The sequence below is a fragment of the Cinclus cinclus genome, chromosome 1 (assembly GCF_963662255.1).
Source record: "Cinclus cinclus chromosome 1, bCinCin1.1, whole genome shotgun sequence".
Taxonomy (NCBI): domain Eukaryota; kingdom Metazoa; phylum Chordata; class Aves; order Passeriformes; family Cinclidae; genus Cinclus; species Cinclus cinclus.
The window spans coordinates 16155896-16173719 of NC_085046.1; the positions used below are offsets into that span (position 1 = coordinate 16155896).

Here is a 17824-nt window from a genome sequence, read left to right on the forward strand (position 1 = left end):
GAGAGCTCCAGAGAGTATCTTTACAGATAAAATATGGAAAAGCCTAGTAATTTTAGTAAGAAATTTATTATTAAAAAGAATGTTAACAGATACTTAGGTGCTAGCTCTTATGGTGGCATTTACTATTTTACAGCTCACCTTTTTAACTTTGGCTTCCTTCAGTTTCTCCAATGCAAGTTTAATCTTGTCAGCTTTAGCCTTTGCTTCTAGTTCTTCCTGAAAAGACACAAGATATTTGGTATATTTCATGTTAAATAATCTCAGCAATTTACATTCACTTGAAAAGGGCTGTTTCTTGATATTTATATCCTGAAGATAAAGATTGTCACAGGTAACTTCATACATACAGATAACCTCCAGCTTTCCTTGACCTAATATTCTTCAGCCAAAGCTTTTATTTACAAGCCCAATGCTCCCTGCTGTTGCTCATGATCTGTTCCTCAAATGCTAGAGGAATGCCTGAAAACTGGACCCTTCTATGCTTCTGTATGTACAGCTGATACAAAAGAGAAGATGAAGGAAGATCCAGCCTGAGTGAAATAGCATTGTGGATGCCACTGCTTGGAAGAGAACTCACTTCTCATTAAGGTAAGAGAACTAGAATTTGTAGAATTTTACTGAAATTTTGGCTTGCAATTACACCACTTAGAATTTTATACCCCATGTTCAGTACATCAATTTACTCAAATTCTTTGACCTGCCACATATGATCTCTTACTGCAGAGATACTTATGGAGAGGAACACCTCCATTAATTGGATGATACCACGACTTTTTATTCTACAAATGGATCTATTCATATTAACACAGAGACAGTTAGAGGGAGCACACAAGTTCATTCCACAGTAAGAATCCCAAAAATCTCAGTATCACCCAGCTCTCCTTTTACAAAGCAGCTCTATCAATATCATGCCTCTCTCTTAATATCAATGACATTTGTAATCTGGCTCCCTAGGTGTTGAGAATTTTTGCTGTGTGTACCAAATGCCAGTGCATAGCGCTGCCTCTGTGACTGCTGTATAGACTGGGACAGTTCCTTTATGCCATCTCTCTTCCAGAAGTCTCCTCTGGTCACATTTGGAGTTGGAAAAGCACATTTTGGAGAGCAAGTGACTGTAGGTCCTGGGGCTTCCTTAGGCTCCTCCAGTACTACTAGAGGGTACAGTTTCTTTCCAAGTTAACATCCCTGTTGCCTCTACTGAAGACTGTCTTGTCTTTACTTTTTTGCCTCTCTGCTGATTTTTGTTGTCCCTATTGCTCTCTTACTTTCACAGTGTTCTTTGTTTAAAAGTGGTAGGATTTTGCGCTATACTACTCACAAGCTACCAGTTTCCAGTCAAGGACTGTGAGAGAAGATTCCTGTCCTGCTTCCACACAAGATTTCTGTTACCTTCAGCCTCCATTTGCTATCTTGAAGTCATAATTTTTAGTGGTCTTTGCACCAAGACAACTGGCTGCAATTCATGGAAGATGCACTTGCAAGAAACTAAGCCTAACTAAGTACTGCCATCACTCCCCTGTTACTGAGAGAAAATGCAATCATAGAAAGAAGGTTATCTTATTCATGAAAAGTTTTGAGGCATGTTCAATAGTAGCTAAAGTACTCCTGACTGACATTCCTCCAGCTGAACTAAATATCTTTTGTTTTATCACTGCTTCAAGTATGTTTCCTGTTATCAAATTCTCCACTATAAATACCACGCAATCAGTTAAAAATATCTTGTTTTTTTTTTTTTCTCTGCAGGTGTGGAAACTTGCATTGCTATAGGTCAGCAGTGCTTAACTTAGAGAATCCAAAAAAAGCCTCTGTAGTTGAACACAAGCAGTTGCACAAAGGTGACTGCTGCAGTAAAGCTGACTTGTGCAGAGGGAAAGGCACACAGCCTTTCACGCTGGGGCCCTCCCCTTACCACCTCTTTGCAGCAAGCAGGAAAAGCATCTTCACCAAAGCGGCTGAGCGTGGTGTGGGCAGGCTTTCTGATGAAAACTGTAGGCAGGTATAATTCAGGCTTCACCTGCATGTGACTTGTGTTGAACAGAGTTCACACACTGTATAAATCTATGCAACAGAGCTCTCACCTGACGGCCTTCATGGTTTCATAAGCTTTGACTTAATGCAGAGAAAGGAAATAAACTACCAGGTGTAAAATCTTAGCAGTGTTAGAGAAATGCTTTGACAAGCTACAGTATTTATTTTCCCACTACAATATCATCATCACGGTTTCTGGATTTTTAAACAAAAGCACATAAAGTCATCATGCCAATAGAAAATGAAGAAGCCTTATTTAGCTTAAGGGCAGTTTTAAAAAGAAATGTCAGAGTTGATGAAAACTTCTGAGTCAGCTCTGTGCTTCCCTGAAAGAAAGGCCGTACTTCTTTATTTTGGCACACCTAAAGGTTAGAAAATAAGGTCTTAATATCACGGTGGCATTGGAAATTACTAACACTTGACTGATTTGACTGTGAATAACCAGAAGTGTAAAACACCCCTTCAGCCTTGATTGGATCAAGAAACTCTTATCAAGAATCCTGGCTAACAGGAATGTGGACTTCCATGACACAAAACACATTCCACTTACAGCTGAATTTAATCCTACTGAGCAGAGATGTCACATCAAAACAAATACTAATCAAGACAATGAATATTAATTTGAAATCAATTCTTTCCATATTAATTTTAAATTGTTATTACCTCCATCATTCACACTGTAACCTGTGTAACAGCCCTGTGGACATTTTTGTGGACAGTAAGCCACAGTGGGTATGCCATTAGTACTTGAATACAACCTGTATCATGAAATGAGGCAAAGAACTGCAGGAAAAAGCTGAACCAATGCCTCAATGAGGAAATAAAATATTGTCACTATATTCCTCAGAAATGCTTCTAGAACCTGTTCACCTCTGACACTCCCTGAATCTGGAAAGAGACCAGGGAATATCATTAGAGATCAGTCTGAGATGAATAGTTCAACTGAGGAAGAAGTGACTTTTGAGATGCAGAAAAATGGCCAAGCTCCTCCCATATGTTTATGAGTGTCATTCTTCAAACAGTGTTGAAAGGTCCTATGCATCAAACGAAGCTTAATCCAGTGAACCACTTTTTAGATCATCAGACATATCCAATCTTCCTATCCAATTTTCTGTTCCTTTTGCTGAATATTTCTGCTGTATGATTCCAAGCACAAGGGCAACAGTGACGCTGAGGTGATTCATATGCAGTTCTTGTGGGCTTTTACACAGCAATGAATTGACCACAGTTTTAAGCAAAACTGACTGATACATTTCATGTTCCCTAAAATATTTTCATACTCCCTAAATGTAAACATCTTCTCTCAATCATAGTTACTGTGAACATGAATACTGAAAGAGATATATTTGTGTATTTCATGATTTCAGATTCACTTTTTGGGGGGCTGCATCACTTTTTTAATGCTTTCTCCTCACAGGGTTGTGACAGAGAATTCTCACATTATCTACCTTTCCACAACTGCATATCAAAAAAATACTACAAATATCACATTTTATTTCACTTGTTAAAACAGCTCTGCAAGAAACACAAACAAGGAGGAGGTTGTGCTAAGTCTGTAATTTTAGATACAGGTAAGTCAGTTGTTTATAAATAGTTATAAATAGTTACCCACTGATAACTTTGGCACCTCCTAAGAGCATTTGTCCCCTATTGCAACTAGTCTTCATTATTTCCTTTCAAAGGCAAGACCAAGAAGAGCGTGTTAGGACTAGGAGAGGCACTTCTTGTGCTTGTCCCTCCACCTGGTCACCTAGCAAATGTTGAGTTTTACACAACTGAACAGTTTTCAAGAAATTGCAAGAAATCACTTAGGCCAGGGATGGAGCTGGGAAACGTCCACAGAATTTTCTCATCAGTACAAACAGCACAGACTGTAATGAACACACATAGTGACATCTTCACAAAGTGGAGATCATTTACCACACTTTGCACTGATGCCAAAAGCAAACTCTCTATAGGCAGATATTAACTGAGCAGTGCTTCTTGAAAAAAATCAGTGATAGATTTTCTGTTACAATAAACTATTAGAAATTATTATGCCCATATTGGTCTATCAAAATGATGATTAGAAAGATGAAGGAATGGGCAATCGGTCAAGGAACAGGCAGAAACTGCTGAGGCCACAACTGTAGAAATTTCACTCCAGAGCTCATGCATGTTTCATCATTGCAGAACCTTCCCAAGATGTATCTACCTGGGAGATCCACTGGTGTTCTAGTGCCAAATACCACTTGCAAAATGACAAGAGCTAGTAAACGGTCAGAATAAGGTTCTACCCAGACTTACCTGAGTAACTGGCTCTGGAGGAGGCGGTGGTGGTGGAAGTTCTGGTTCAGGGTCTGGAGGTGGAGGGGGCAAATCATCCCCAAACTGTCCTCCAGTAATGATAACATAGGGACTTACTTTAGAATAAATGTCACTATTCAAGCCTGTTGAAGGCTGAGTGACTGTACTTTGCTGGTTGCAAGAAGAAGTTTTCTGGGCTTGTAAAGTTTTCTGTTCAACATCATTAAGGTCTGCTACAAGATCAGCCATTAAAGCATCCAGGTCTTTGTCCTCCAGGGCATTTAGTGATTCTGTAAAGAAAACCACAAAATGTGTCAGAGAGCAAGTGCAATGCAAAGTACTGTTTCCAGTTCAGCAGAGACTAAATTCAGAAGGCATGGTTAGAGGGTTATGGGAAAGGAAACAACATTTTACACGGGTTCAAGAAACAAATGTGCTTTCGGAACAGCCATTAATCTGGTCAAACTGAAGTTCAGAGTACAAGGAACTCTATGAATACAAACTAAACAGGACAGGAAGCTTCCGTTCCAGTGCTATAGTCTCAGACCCTTATGATGCTACAAAACATGGCCCTGATCCAGCAAGGTTACTGGGTACACGCTTAGTGACAGGAATGTCAGAAATTCCATGAGCTCCCACTAGGCTGTAAGTGCATACATAAATGCTTAAGAAGTTCTGGAACAGCACACAACAAACTGAGGTCTAGATCAAGAATATTTTCATATATTATTACGATTCTACTACTCTAAAATTAAAATGAAGCAGAATCAAAGAAAATTAAGACCCAAGAAACTGCATGGTATCATCTGTAGCACATCAGTAATTGTGTGATCTGTGACATACCACATGGGTGGTACATCACACACACTTTTGAGGATCCTTTAAGCATAGACCAATCAAGAAAGTCTCTTTTAAAAGCATCTTAGAACCAGATAGAAACACTGTAACTTTTTCTTTCTGTTTTCTACTCTGACAGAGTATAAGATAAAATCCTGTACCAGAACTTCACATGTAATTTGTGGTTGTTTGAACTAGCCATGGTGTTAAGAGATACTGTGGAGCAAAACCCTGTAGGATCATTCAGCTTTCTAGAAGAGAAGGGTTCTTTACGATTGAACAGAGTCAGTGGTTTCAATCTCTCTAAAGAGTCCAGTTAAGAAATAAATCACAAATTGGGAAAACTTTTAAGTGAGATTTTGAGAGGGATAGAGAGCACTGAATCAGATAAAAATGCTAATATAGTCCAATGAAGAATAGTCATTTATGAGACTAAGTGTGAACATGCCACTAGGCCATCTCAGTTTACTCTGCTCTCCCTGTTATGCAAATATAGCATTTAATAGCCTTTTTTTTACAGTGGGAAAGTTGGCTTATGATCCTCTCTATTAACATAGCTCTACCCACTTTAATGAGTTTTTAGGAAGCCCAACAGGGAATTGATCCTGGGACAAAACCAGAGGTTAACACCAACTCAGATTAATGCAAACAACCAGCCCTCAGTCAAAAAACCCCAAAAACAAATATACAGCCAACAAAAAAAACCAATCACAAACAAAATGAAAGGAGGGGTTCTTACTTCAAACTCAGATAAATCCCCTTGTTTTGCCATACAGCCTCAGCAAGCAGCTGTACACGCAAAAGTGACAGTGCAAATCAAAATGAGAAATAGCACTGAAAAGTGGAAGCAGCTGAAGCTGATGCTTCCACTGGACAGAAATACTTAGGCATCTCTGACATCACACTGAGGAACTCTGTCTTCCACCAAGCTAAATCTTTACATTAATCTTTACATTAATCTTTACATTAAAAAGGTTACATTTTAGAAAGGTATTTGGGAAACTTCTCATTTTTGTTTTCCTCTACACTCAAACATTTTTAGAAGTCTGACTTCTATTTAAATTTAGCAATCCCCAAAAAATTATTCCCTTTGAAGTTTCCTAAATTGAGACACAACAATATACCTCCCCCTCCAGCAAAACAGAGTTCTTTTGTTTGGTTTGGAGTTTTGATCAAGGGTATGTAAAGATTTTCTTCTCCTTTGCTGCTGCAAAGTATTTTAAACAAGCGTAAAAGGAATGAAAGAGTCCATTCGATTACTTACCATTTAAATCTTTAAAACCAACTGTGAAGCTAAATTCATCATTGGACACTTTGGGGCATGGAGGTGGTACGGTCTCCACTCCTAAACTCTGTTAAGGTAGAAGAAAAAATGGGTATTTGATGATATAATTACATACAGAAACATTTGAAAATAGATTACCTGAATTTATCTAAAGAAACAAATTCTTCTTCAAGAATAGAATGATACACACTGGTTTCTGAGATAATGCTGGACTGGTAAACTAACTAGGGCCAGGAAAAGAATTCAAACACTGTCTCACAATCATGGCAAGGGTTTTCCATGCTTCTCTATCCAATGTTGCTGGCAGCAACTCCTGTCAGGCAACACCTGGGCTTGGTGTGGGGAACAGCAGGGAACTGGACTGTTTCTAATCGAGACAGTGGGCAAAGCCAGACTGATTTTTAGCTTTCTTGGGTTTTTTTGAAGGGGGGTATAGAAAGAGTTTAGTTGTGCACACATTTGAGCCACAGTGCCATTTTCATTCCAGAGTGCTTTATTTACCAATATAAATGAAACCTAGCTGTTGCTTTCTCCAACTGTTTGAAAAAAACCCAAACCCAAATACAACAAGCACAACCCCATGCTGTTGCAATGTAAACTGCAAATCTGTGTAAACAGAGAATTCCTAGTTTGTGGCAGAAAAGGACAATTCTGAATTTGAATTTCTTTTTCAGCCCTGTTATACCACGTAGAGGTATCTCTGTGCATTTCTATCATTTACACTTGCTTTAGGAACAGACAGACTAGTGAAAAAGTGTGAAAAAACTATCTACAGCCTTGTTTAGAAAGTTGAGAATCTGAGGTACTTAATAGATCCAGTTCAGTTAAATTAAAGTCTTCAGGCTTTCAGACACCCCTACCTCCTTTTCCTGTACAATGCTGATGTGAGAGGTGATGCCAGAACTTTAGAGAGGAGGGGAAGCCTGTGTCACTCTCAGGAACACTCTGTCCCACCCAGTACTGCACCAGGGAGCACACATACAAGAGACTCACACTCTTTGCACCACCTGCACTTGTAACACTGCTGTGCCCAGTCTGAGGAGGTAAAATTCATCACAAGCAGCCATTTGTTCTTTTGAAGGCATAATAATGAAATGTGATTACCATAAACCCCCCCATATATATAAAATAAATATGCATGTTTACAAAAAGCCCTGAAGAGCAGAAAGGCTACTGAGGGACAAGATATTGTGTTTTGACAGCTAATGCCATGTGAAATCTTGGCTTTCACCCAGTTTAAACACAATTTCTATTCTGTGCCTCAGAATTATAGGTATTTAATTTGTCAAGCATTGGGATTCACCAAGATGAAAGACCCCCTTAAAACAGAGGCTGTAACAAAACTCATGCATTCAAGATGACAACTTCACTGTTTTTAATCATGCATTTATTAAAATACAACAAATTTATTCCCTTTGCAGGTTTTTTTTTTTTAGAAACAAAAATTCTCCTTCCATCAGCTTTTGCAGGAAGTATTCAATGATTACAGCTTTAGAAAAAGGCTCAAGCTGTTTTATACTCTCAAGAATGTATTCTGCATTGGGAATAACATCTCCATGAATTCTTGAATGCCACCCTCACTGCATCTTAATATTTTGCCATATTTAAAGAATCCTTTAAACATATATTCAAAACGTTGCCTTCATTTCCAAAGTTCACATTTGACACTCAGGCTACAGCCCATTTACACATGTATGCTAAGCATTCATACCTGAATATTCAGACTCAAACTCTTCCTGTTTTCACAGAATCCTTTAATTTCTTTGGACCAAGTCCAGAGGAATTTAAATTGCTGGGCTGGGCTTTTTTTTCAGAAAATGTCTTTCACAAGCATCTAGGTCCCTTTAGCAGCATACCCTGTACTGATATTACCTTATTCTTTGGGCCACTTGTTTTAACTGTAAAGCAGAGAAATTCAGCTGAAGGTTTACTACAATAATGTAACTGTATTTATTCAGAGTGGAAGTGCATGAAAAATGTAGAAAAGTTCCCTCCTTCATCTAACACATAATAGCTAATTTTTCTAATCTTGAAAGGAAAAAATATTATCTACCTGAGTCAGCATGTCCATCTCCCCAAGTAAATTGCTGAACATTTCATCTATATCATTACAGGTTTGCTCCATCTGAAATAAAAAAAAAAAAAAACCACAAACAAGAAGTTCATTTCAGTTCATTTCAAAGCCAGCAATGGTGTAAACCAGGATACACAATGTTCTTTTATATTGTGTTCACAAATAACTTTAAAACAACTGCTCATGACTCACGAAAATCTGAATCTACAACTTAGAACTAGTCACTAACAGTTCAGAAACCTTATCCTGTATGTGCTAAAACACATGCTCCAGATCTGTGTTCATCAGAAGTTCCAACAACCTCCTTTCATCATTTACATTTCATATGAAGTCACCAGCTAATAAACCATGGTTGTATCTTAAACATTAAAAAAAAATGCAGCCTGTAAGAGATAGAGAGGTAAACAAAATCTGATGTTGAGAAATTCCTAAATACTTCATCCTGAAAGCCTTCTTTCTTTGGCTTAGGAGTTTATTGGGTGTTATCTAGTGCAAAACCAGGTTATGGTTAGGTACGTGACCAACATTTTGGCTCAATATTTTCCCGTTTTTCTTTCAATTATTACTGCACTGAGAGAGCTCCAGTCTTACCAAATCTCAGGAGATCTGAGGAAGCACACTGAGACAAGAAAAATGGGTACATGCTACATGACAGTCAACGGCAGCACTTGTTGCAAGAGGGCAGTGTGAGGACAGGATCACACACCAGTGGTGCTGAGCCATGGGGAAGACACAGCCTCTGTAATAATCTCCTTGCTCAAAAATCTGTTCCTTTGAAAGGAAAGAAGCAGTGTAAATGGGTGTCTGCAATGGAATGCTACCAGAGAAAAGAACTAGAAACATTTTATTTATGGCAAAGGATTGAGAACTGTGATACTGGACACATAAAACCAGGGTTCAAACTAGGGCCAAACTTTAAATGTGTAAGTAGTTCTATCAGTTTTCTGGGTTTGTGTGCACCATATTGGATTTTGTGACAAGACTTGGGGGGGGCGGGGGGGCGGCGTGGCTGCAGAGGCGACCTCTGTGCGACCTCTGCGAGCTCTCCCCATGTCACAGAGGGACAGGTCTAGTCTGCACTACAGTGTGTGTCAGAGTACCAGGACCGCCGAAACGAACACTGACTACCCAGACAACCACTAACAGCATTGCAACTTCCTGCTATTGCTTAATGCTTAAATGCTCTCTGGAGTGGAATGAAGAAATCTTCAATATTTTAGAGAGACACAGCAGTAGCCTGATGAGTAAACTGCTCAAATCAGAGATTCACCCTTGTGTACTACAGACTACACAAAGTAGATCATCCCACAGCAAAGACAGAAAAAGGAAGAAAACTAGGGAAGCATGATGAAAGTGAGAGAGTGCCACCATAAAGTGAAAAGCAGAAAAGAGGGTAACTGATTGTCACAGAAAACAGATATGAAACTAGAGTGACTAAAAAAATGCACTATATCCCAGGGGAAAGTTACTGAGGCACCATTTCACCCTAACTTACAACACAAAATCAATGGAATAGTAAATGAAAGTCGAAATAACTGTTCCAGGGAAAATGTTCCAGTTATTGTGTAACTGTGAAGCTCATCATCAAAACTGGTGAGTAAGCAAGCTGAGGAGTTGGTTTTCTCTACATGCAGTTGTAGCTAGACGTGCTAGTATTGCACAGAACTTCAGGCAAGGATGATGAACCTCATGTTTTAAGACCTAAAATAAAGCCTCGACAAATTTGAAGAGTAAAGCTTTCATGACAGACATGAAATGTTACATCATGCCTTCCAGCACAAGATTTCTTGCCTCCTTCTGAAGCAAATTATGCTTGTCACTGCTGGGAATAACCTTCTGGCCACATTGACTGCAGATCTGAAATAGATCTAAGGTTCCTGACAGTCGTTTTACAGTTAGATGTCAAGAAAAACGTCATACTACACACACCTCTTATATACCTGAGTGAGGCAGGATGGAAGCTCCTTAGCCAGCTATTTTATCACATAGTAAAAAGTCCTTAACAGACATTTAGGCCCACTTTTATGAAGTAAAGTACAAGAGAACATCTGGCTCTGCAGACTTCAGTCTAGAGGAACATAATCCAATTAGTTACTAATTCTAGTAGATACTAAGAATGGAAATTGAAGTTTTGGAGTGATAAACAGAAATGGTAGCTCACCCCAAGGTTTCCAAATCACAATCAGATTTGGCAATTAGCATGTTGACTTGCCTCTTTCTTACCTACATGACATGGCTCTGTAACTCTCTTCTGCTTTAACATTAGCTCATATTTTGAAAAGAATGGATCAAAAGCAATTAGACTGCTTCCAGCACTGTACTTACCTAACATTGATAAGCGCTGTGTTTTCCAATAAAAAGCTTGCACACACTGATAACTCTGAAAGCAGGTTTTTTTAACTATTCTTCTGGGAAATTTGGTGTACCAATAACTGTAGTCTTATCTGCAGCTGAAGTTACACTGCATATTTATCTCAGGGATGATGTGACATGCTAGAACTCCATTCATGAGGGAATAAAAGTGGCATACTAAAACACTAGTAGCTTCAGGAGGACTGTACAACTGAAAAGTATCCTTTTTGGTTAAAAAATGAGTGACATCTGGCTTTGGATTAAAATTAAAGTGGCAGACAAATACAATCAAGAGAGAATCCTACTCTGTTGTTAACATGGGGTACTAGAGTTCATATTCTACTAATTTCAGAATCACCCACCCAGAGGTAAACACAAACATTGTTAGATAAAAGCATCCCAAAACTCACAGATCCTACTCATGTTTCACATAAATTTTAACTATGCCAATTATACAACTAAACCTGGTGCAAGCTTGTTCCCTTTTTTGCCATTTTGGAAATGCAGAGTTATGTCACATGTTTTACAGGAACAAACCTGCAGTGAGGACTGATTTTGGAAAAAGTCTTTATCAGTCCAAAAGTCCCAGATTTCATAGACCTGAAAGCTACACTGTTTCACTTAAATGATAACAGCAGTTGTATTTTACACTTGTTTTGCCAAGATGATAAGAGTAATTTAAACACTACAGGAACTCCTACGCACAAGTACACTACCATCTTTTTCAGTGATATTTGAGTACTTCATTTTCAGAGAGTGACAGAGAGGGTGAGAGGGGTGGGGAGAGGCAGACAGACATTTCATATGTTCCACAGGACACTGAGTGTAAGGCCATCCTCCAAATGCTGCTGCCTCAGCATCACCTTTGTGACGGATCCGCCACCATCCCCAGCCTTCCTCTCTCCCCCCATGCACTGCCCCAAACACATACTTTTTTTCTTTAACACCCTTACTGAGTGTGGTCTGGGAGAAGCAGCTGTGAGTCCTGTTCTTAGGGTGAGGCAGGATGACAAGATTACTGAATGATCACTGAGGCTCATTTAAGTGAAGCTGAAAGGAAAAAGGGACTACCCAGAAGCTTAGTCACAGTATGTCAGGAAGAAGTTACTCAAGGCCAGAGGAGGGGGTTAGCAAAGGGCTCTTGTTCCAAAAGAGGACAGGAAGGACATTTAACCTATGACTACAGTAAAGGCATGTAGGCTGGGTGTGAGACTCCTCACTAAGATCCTCTCCAGAATAACTTTGCACAGACACAGGTTGGATCCCGGGCTCCAGAAAATGTATTCCAAATACACTCAAGCAGCTGGGGAACTGTGAGTTAAAAGCACCTTTATGAAAGGTGGGGGAAAAAAAGCAATCCTGTGTAAAGCACATATGCAAGGAGGAGAAAGCTTGCAAGCAATTTCTGTCTACCAGACCTGCCCTTTGTACCTTCCTGTCAGCTCCCAAAGGGGATGATTTCTATAGAAAACAAAACAGTTCCACTTCTGTTCATTTTTATACAGTATCCTCACATCAAGTCAATGTGCTTCAGTCCGTCTTGTGGGTCCAAGAACATCATAGAAATCCAGCTACACTTTTGGTCTTCTTTTTCTTTTATCACAGAATTATTGACTGCAGAATCATCCAGTCTGGGGACTTTCTCATCATGAGCCATACAGGCAGCAAAAACTGAGCATAATAAAATGGTACAAGTTGGCATATTTCCAGCCCTATGCCTTCATACAGACTGGTAAAAGAAACAATTCCCTATTCTGTGCCAGATTAATGGCACACAGGAACAATATTTCAATTCTGCCAACACAACTTCTCCTGGGAAAGGCAGAAAGCTGAGTGGAAGTGTGTCCCCTGAGCTCATGAACCACCACTTTACCCAGACTCATCCATTTTGAGTTGGCAATGTGTCTACTTCAGCTCTACTCAAGTATAAACAACTGCAGACATACAAGTTATCAGAACTCAGTAGCAGAACCTCAGTTTTAGCTTCCCCCCATTCCGTGCCATGATGGTAGCACAGAATAGCAAAAGAGTAATGTAACCCTGAGTAGCAGAAATTTATAGTTTCCACATTCCTTCCCATAATCTGAAGCTTGTTGATGTTGGTGCAATGTTTTCCTTCCTGTTTTTTCTTTTCCTGTTACCCAACACTGCTGTCCAGAACTTAGATGACAATGAGAGGCTGTCTTGTACTTTAAACAGTGGCCAGCAAAATACAATAATGCAATTCAGATGTTTAGCTTCACTGCCAACATGGAGGTGACATCAATAGTTTAAATTCTGCTGAGCTTTCTAACTTTCCTGGTCAGTTGCCTTCGAGGCAGACACTTCATTTTGCCTAAAACTGGAGGTAATTTGCAATTTTTATCACCAAAAGCATCCAGTGAGTGCCAGTATGATTGATTTTGTCCCCTAGTGATTCTACACTTGATAGACCAGCAGTGCAGCTAAAGGCAGGTTTGCTCCCCTTCCATCCCCACTCTCCCTGAGAGGTGTAGATACAACGACAAGATTTTCACCAAAATGTTTACTTTATCAGTTGGATTGTCTGAGGACAACTGAGGGCTTTCCGTTGGTAGTGACATCAGCCATGCAGGGTCTGCTCATTGCTGATAGCAGACAGAGAATTTTATCCTTTAATACTGATGGCACATGCCACACTTTTACATCCTTTAGATTACAAGCAAATACAGAGTGAAAGTAAAAATGGAAATGCACTGAGATGTATCCAGTGCAAAACTTTTATCAGATGTAGTTTTGTTTGCATTTCTAATCAGAGCAGCAGAGAAAAATTTGTTTAGTATATACACTGAATGTTGTTCTTCTAGGATTCATAATGCATTTACTCCCCAAAATATTCCTAATACATCTAATGACTGTAGCCCTTATTTATTTGAGCCTAAATTCATAGCATGTTGAATCAATGTTCAACAAGAAGAAACAGAGCTGTGTGCAGGCTGGCATAGCTCCTGGCAGCAAAATATATGAGAGCAATTAGCCAGACACAAATCTAAAAGGTCACTTTATTGGAAGAAAGTCCCTGAAACTAATGACAGGCCTAAACTTTTTGAACTATCATTACCAAACTAGTTTATGAGTTCCTACAGTAGAATTTTAAGTCAGATCAATCATTTGTGCTTCCTTTTCACTCAAAACCCAGAAGCAATACAAAAAATTGAAACTGAGAGGTGTGAGGAACACAACCTCATATATGCTGCTGTAGATGCCCAAAAATCTCCTGCAGAAACTTGAGAAGAACATAGCACCCGGTTTCTTTCTTTCACGGTACAATATACATCTTCTACCCTGGCAGCTCTACTGGTGACACCTAGGGTAGCTATGGATCAATAGGTTGGACAATAAGGAAATGCCCCAAACGTCTGTTCCTCCAAGAGCCACAGATCATTCCTAAACATGGAAAGACATATGGTAGCATTTCTATGATATCTGCATCTGACATGGTTGTCCCAAGCTCTTTTTAGATAATGAAGGGAATGGAAAACAATTTTATAGAGCATGATTCATGGCTGCTGTCAAACTGGGCCACCAAAGCAAGGTTTAGCAGTATCTATCTCTCTGTGTAAGAGACTGCAAAGGTGACTCAGAACCTTGGGTGACTCAAATGCTCACGTCTACAGCTGGATGAGGAGAGCCCTTGCCTCCAAAGCCCAAAAAGTGCTTTGGAAGCTCTGCATGGATGCATGTTACCATTGTCACTAGAGACCTTCCAAAGGAAGGCTAAAGCTTCCATATTGCTGCAGGCAAATAAGAGGTGTTGTTTTCACTTTCACCCCAGATCAGCACCTGACACGAAAAGTCATCATCAGAACAGGTCAGACTGACCTACAACAAAACAATCAAGATATACTGCAAACAAAGACGTTACAAATGGTCTCAGAGAAAGCAAAACCCATGTAAACTGCAAAGAGAGCAGGAAAGGATAAGGGTATCTTAATCTTGATATCTTAACAATATAAAGGAAAACAAAATTCAGCTACATTCCTGTAAAGCAACCTCTGAAACATAAGTATGATTTTAAGAAAATCCATGCTCCCAGATCATCTTATCAATGCTCAGGTGTTCATGAATCTGCAAAAAAGACAAGTGCCTCTCTTGAACAAGGCAACCCCTTCTCTCATCTGCAGCAGTACTCCAGACTGGTGGTTTTCTCATGCATTTTGGAGGGCCAAAAGGATACAATAGCTGATCCCTCCATCCACAGGTTTCCCAAGTACTAGCTCTCCCTTCACCACTTAGGGCAGAGAAAGAGAAAGAAACCTTTCTGCCTCTTCTTCCTCTTACTGCTTTAAGACATTTCTTCTAACAGGAAAGGTGAAACACAGAAAAAGCAAATCTTGTGGGTTGGGTAAATCTTTTCACCTGTAAGAAATATTGGGGCTCAGTATTGAATTAAATTTGTTACAACACCCAATAGGCCCATCTGCTCATACTGTTGCCTCTTTTCGTGCAAGCTGTTACCCTATCAAATGTGCTAGTTTCTTTCTAAATTACAAAGAAGATCAAGGTTACACCTGATTTACAGACACATGAGTTATGGTGTGTGATCTACTAGACACTGCCCAAGTATAGGGACTACTGATCTGTAAAAAATGAAACTTCGCTGTAATAAATACACTTAATAACACAATAAACCAGCACTTCAAAAGCATCATACCCTGCCTGAAGATACTACACACTGATAACCACAAATCCTAGGATGAACAATTAAAACACAATTTACTCAATAATTATGTTGAGCCATCAGTTATTTTTGCCTCCAAACACCAGAATAATCTGTAATACCCACAGGAGCTATTTAAAAATTAAAGAGAAGACAACGGCAATGATTAAATGTTCCTTTAAGAGATAGTGCATTTTTCCAGTTGTGTGTTCCCAGATGGAACAGAACTTTCTGAGAATAAAACAAGAACTGCTCAGTTATTTGTAATGCTCCATTGATTCAACCTCCCAAAGACATTTGTATACCATATTTCAAACCAAATTATCTCCATTTTAAAGCAATGTTTGCACAAAGCATTAAGTATAACTAAATGTAACAGTCTTCTTATAAAGCTCACAGGAGAAAACAGAACTGAAGCGCTTCAGCAAAAAGTTAAACATTCTGTTTCAGACATCAAGTTTTAACCAAAATTCATATTCTTTACAAAGTTACAATAAAAAACGAACAAACAAACCAACCCCTGTAAATTTAGTGAAGACAAACGATTAGGAGATTGCACAGGTGGAACAGGTCACTAGTATAGCAGCCAGGAGCACTGGGACTCACCCATTTGTCTCTAATGACACAGATGGACTACATCAAGCCTGACTTCATTTACACCACTTTTGTGCAGCAGCAGGGTAGCTGATTAACAGTAAAATCAATAAATTTCATACGTGAAATAAGATGGTTGCAGGTTTGGAAGAGATGACAAAACATACATGTCATGTAATTCATAAAGAGGAACTAGAACCAAAGGAGGAAAAATTACTGCCAAAATTCTGCAAACTTAAGTTCTGAGAGGGAGACACAAACTGCAGCCAAATTATTCACAGCATCGCAGTAATCTCGGGCAGGAAGTGGCTTCAAAAAGTTAAACTGCAAGTTAGGTGGAACCCTGGTTATTTTGTTTGTAGGCTCTATTCCTGCAACAAATTTTTAATGACATTTAAAACAGGCTGGATTATCTGCTGCCTAAAAGGCACTACCAGATACCTCTTCCCAGTGTGACAATGAATGGATTTAATAACTTCTCTTTTTGGTGCACGCGGGATTGAAAAATCACCCCAAACTTGTGGAGATTACATTTCAGTTACTTTTCCGTAGTATTCAGCCGTTGGTACCATGCGGGACGGATGCGACACTGAGAGTTTTTCCCTACCCCATGGGGACAAAGTCACCACCAGCAGAGAGATGTAAACTGTGTTCCTTAGCAGTCTGTACTGGCTGTTTGGCCACAACCGCACCGCTTTCTACCTACTTCAATATTGATTAGAGCCTTCACATGGCGTGCTCTCTGTCCGCTTGGTCCGCAGTTCTCTCCCGCCTGCCTTCCCTTTCCTAACGCTGGCCCTGAAACGGGGCACTGCGTCCCTCGGGATCCCCACCGGCCTCGTGAAGCTGCCGGGAAGCTCTGGCACCCCTGCCTTGCAATGATCAACCCCCTACTCGCTTCCCCCAGCGACTGGGCACAGGGAAGGTCTGGCCCAGCTTAACCCCGCCGAGGAGAACAGCAGAGGAGAACATCCATCACCGGGACCCAGCCGCGCCAGCCCTCCGGCGTCCTCTCCCTGTCCCCAGGGGAGCCCGGGGCTGCGTCCCCTCCCTCTGGGGGTCCCCCCCGCTGCCCAGAGCGGTGTCTGTCTGCCGCACCTCCCGCCCCGTCGGGTGCCGGGCTTGCGCCGGGAACCCTCGGGGCTCCGGCTAATCCCTCCCTGCCCGCTTTACCTTGGCGGGCGGCCGGCGGCTCCGGAGGCTGCGAGGAGGTTCGGCCCGGCCCGGCCCGGCCCGGCTCGGCTCGGCTCGGCTGGGCTCTGTGGGACCCGGCCCGGTTCGGCTGGGCTCTGTGGGACCCGGCCCGGCTCGGCTCGGCTGGGCTCTGTGGGACCCGACCCGGCCCGGCTCGGCTCGGCTCGGCTCGGCTGGGCTCTGTAGGACCCGGCCCGGCCCGGCTCGGCTCGGCTCGGCTGGGCTCTGTAGGACCCGGCCCGGCTCGGCTGCGCGGGGCCCGGCGCTGCCTGAGGGAAATGGGGCCGCCCCGCCGTGCTCGCAGCGCCGCCCTCCGCCCCGGGCCGGGCACAGGCGGCGGCTGCAGCCCCAGGCAAACCCCGGCCGGACCGAGCGACCCAGCCCAGACCGACCCGGCCCGGCCCAGCCCGGCCCCTGCCCTCCCGTCCCGCCGCCGCTCCCGGCTGGACGGCGCTGTCAGGCGCTCTCTGGTTTTCAGACGGAATTGTGTTTCTTC

At 41.2% G+C, this 17824-nt stretch overlaps 1 protein-coding gene across 1 annotated transcript in view; it reads right to left on the reverse strand.

The window, feature by feature from the left end:
- Positions 1 to 17317, reverse strand: part of APBB1IP (amyloid beta precursor protein binding family B member 1 interacting protein) — a 56214-nt gene extending 38897 nt beyond the window's left edge. The window contains exons 1-5 of the mRNA XM_062494203.1: positions 17308 to 17317; positions 8490 to 8561; positions 6416 to 6503; positions 4315 to 4604; positions 139 to 216 (exon numbers count right to left, since the gene is read on the reverse strand). Of these exons, the coding sequence (XP_062350187.1) occupies positions 139 to 216; positions 4315 to 4604; positions 6416 to 6503; positions 8490 to 8561 (528 nt within the window). The 5' untranslated portion in view covers positions 17308 to 17317. The remainder of the gene's footprint in view (positions 1 to 138; positions 217 to 4314; positions 4605 to 6415; positions 6504 to 8489; positions 8562 to 17307) is intronic.
- Between the last annotated feature and the right edge of the window lie 507 nt (positions 17318 to 17824).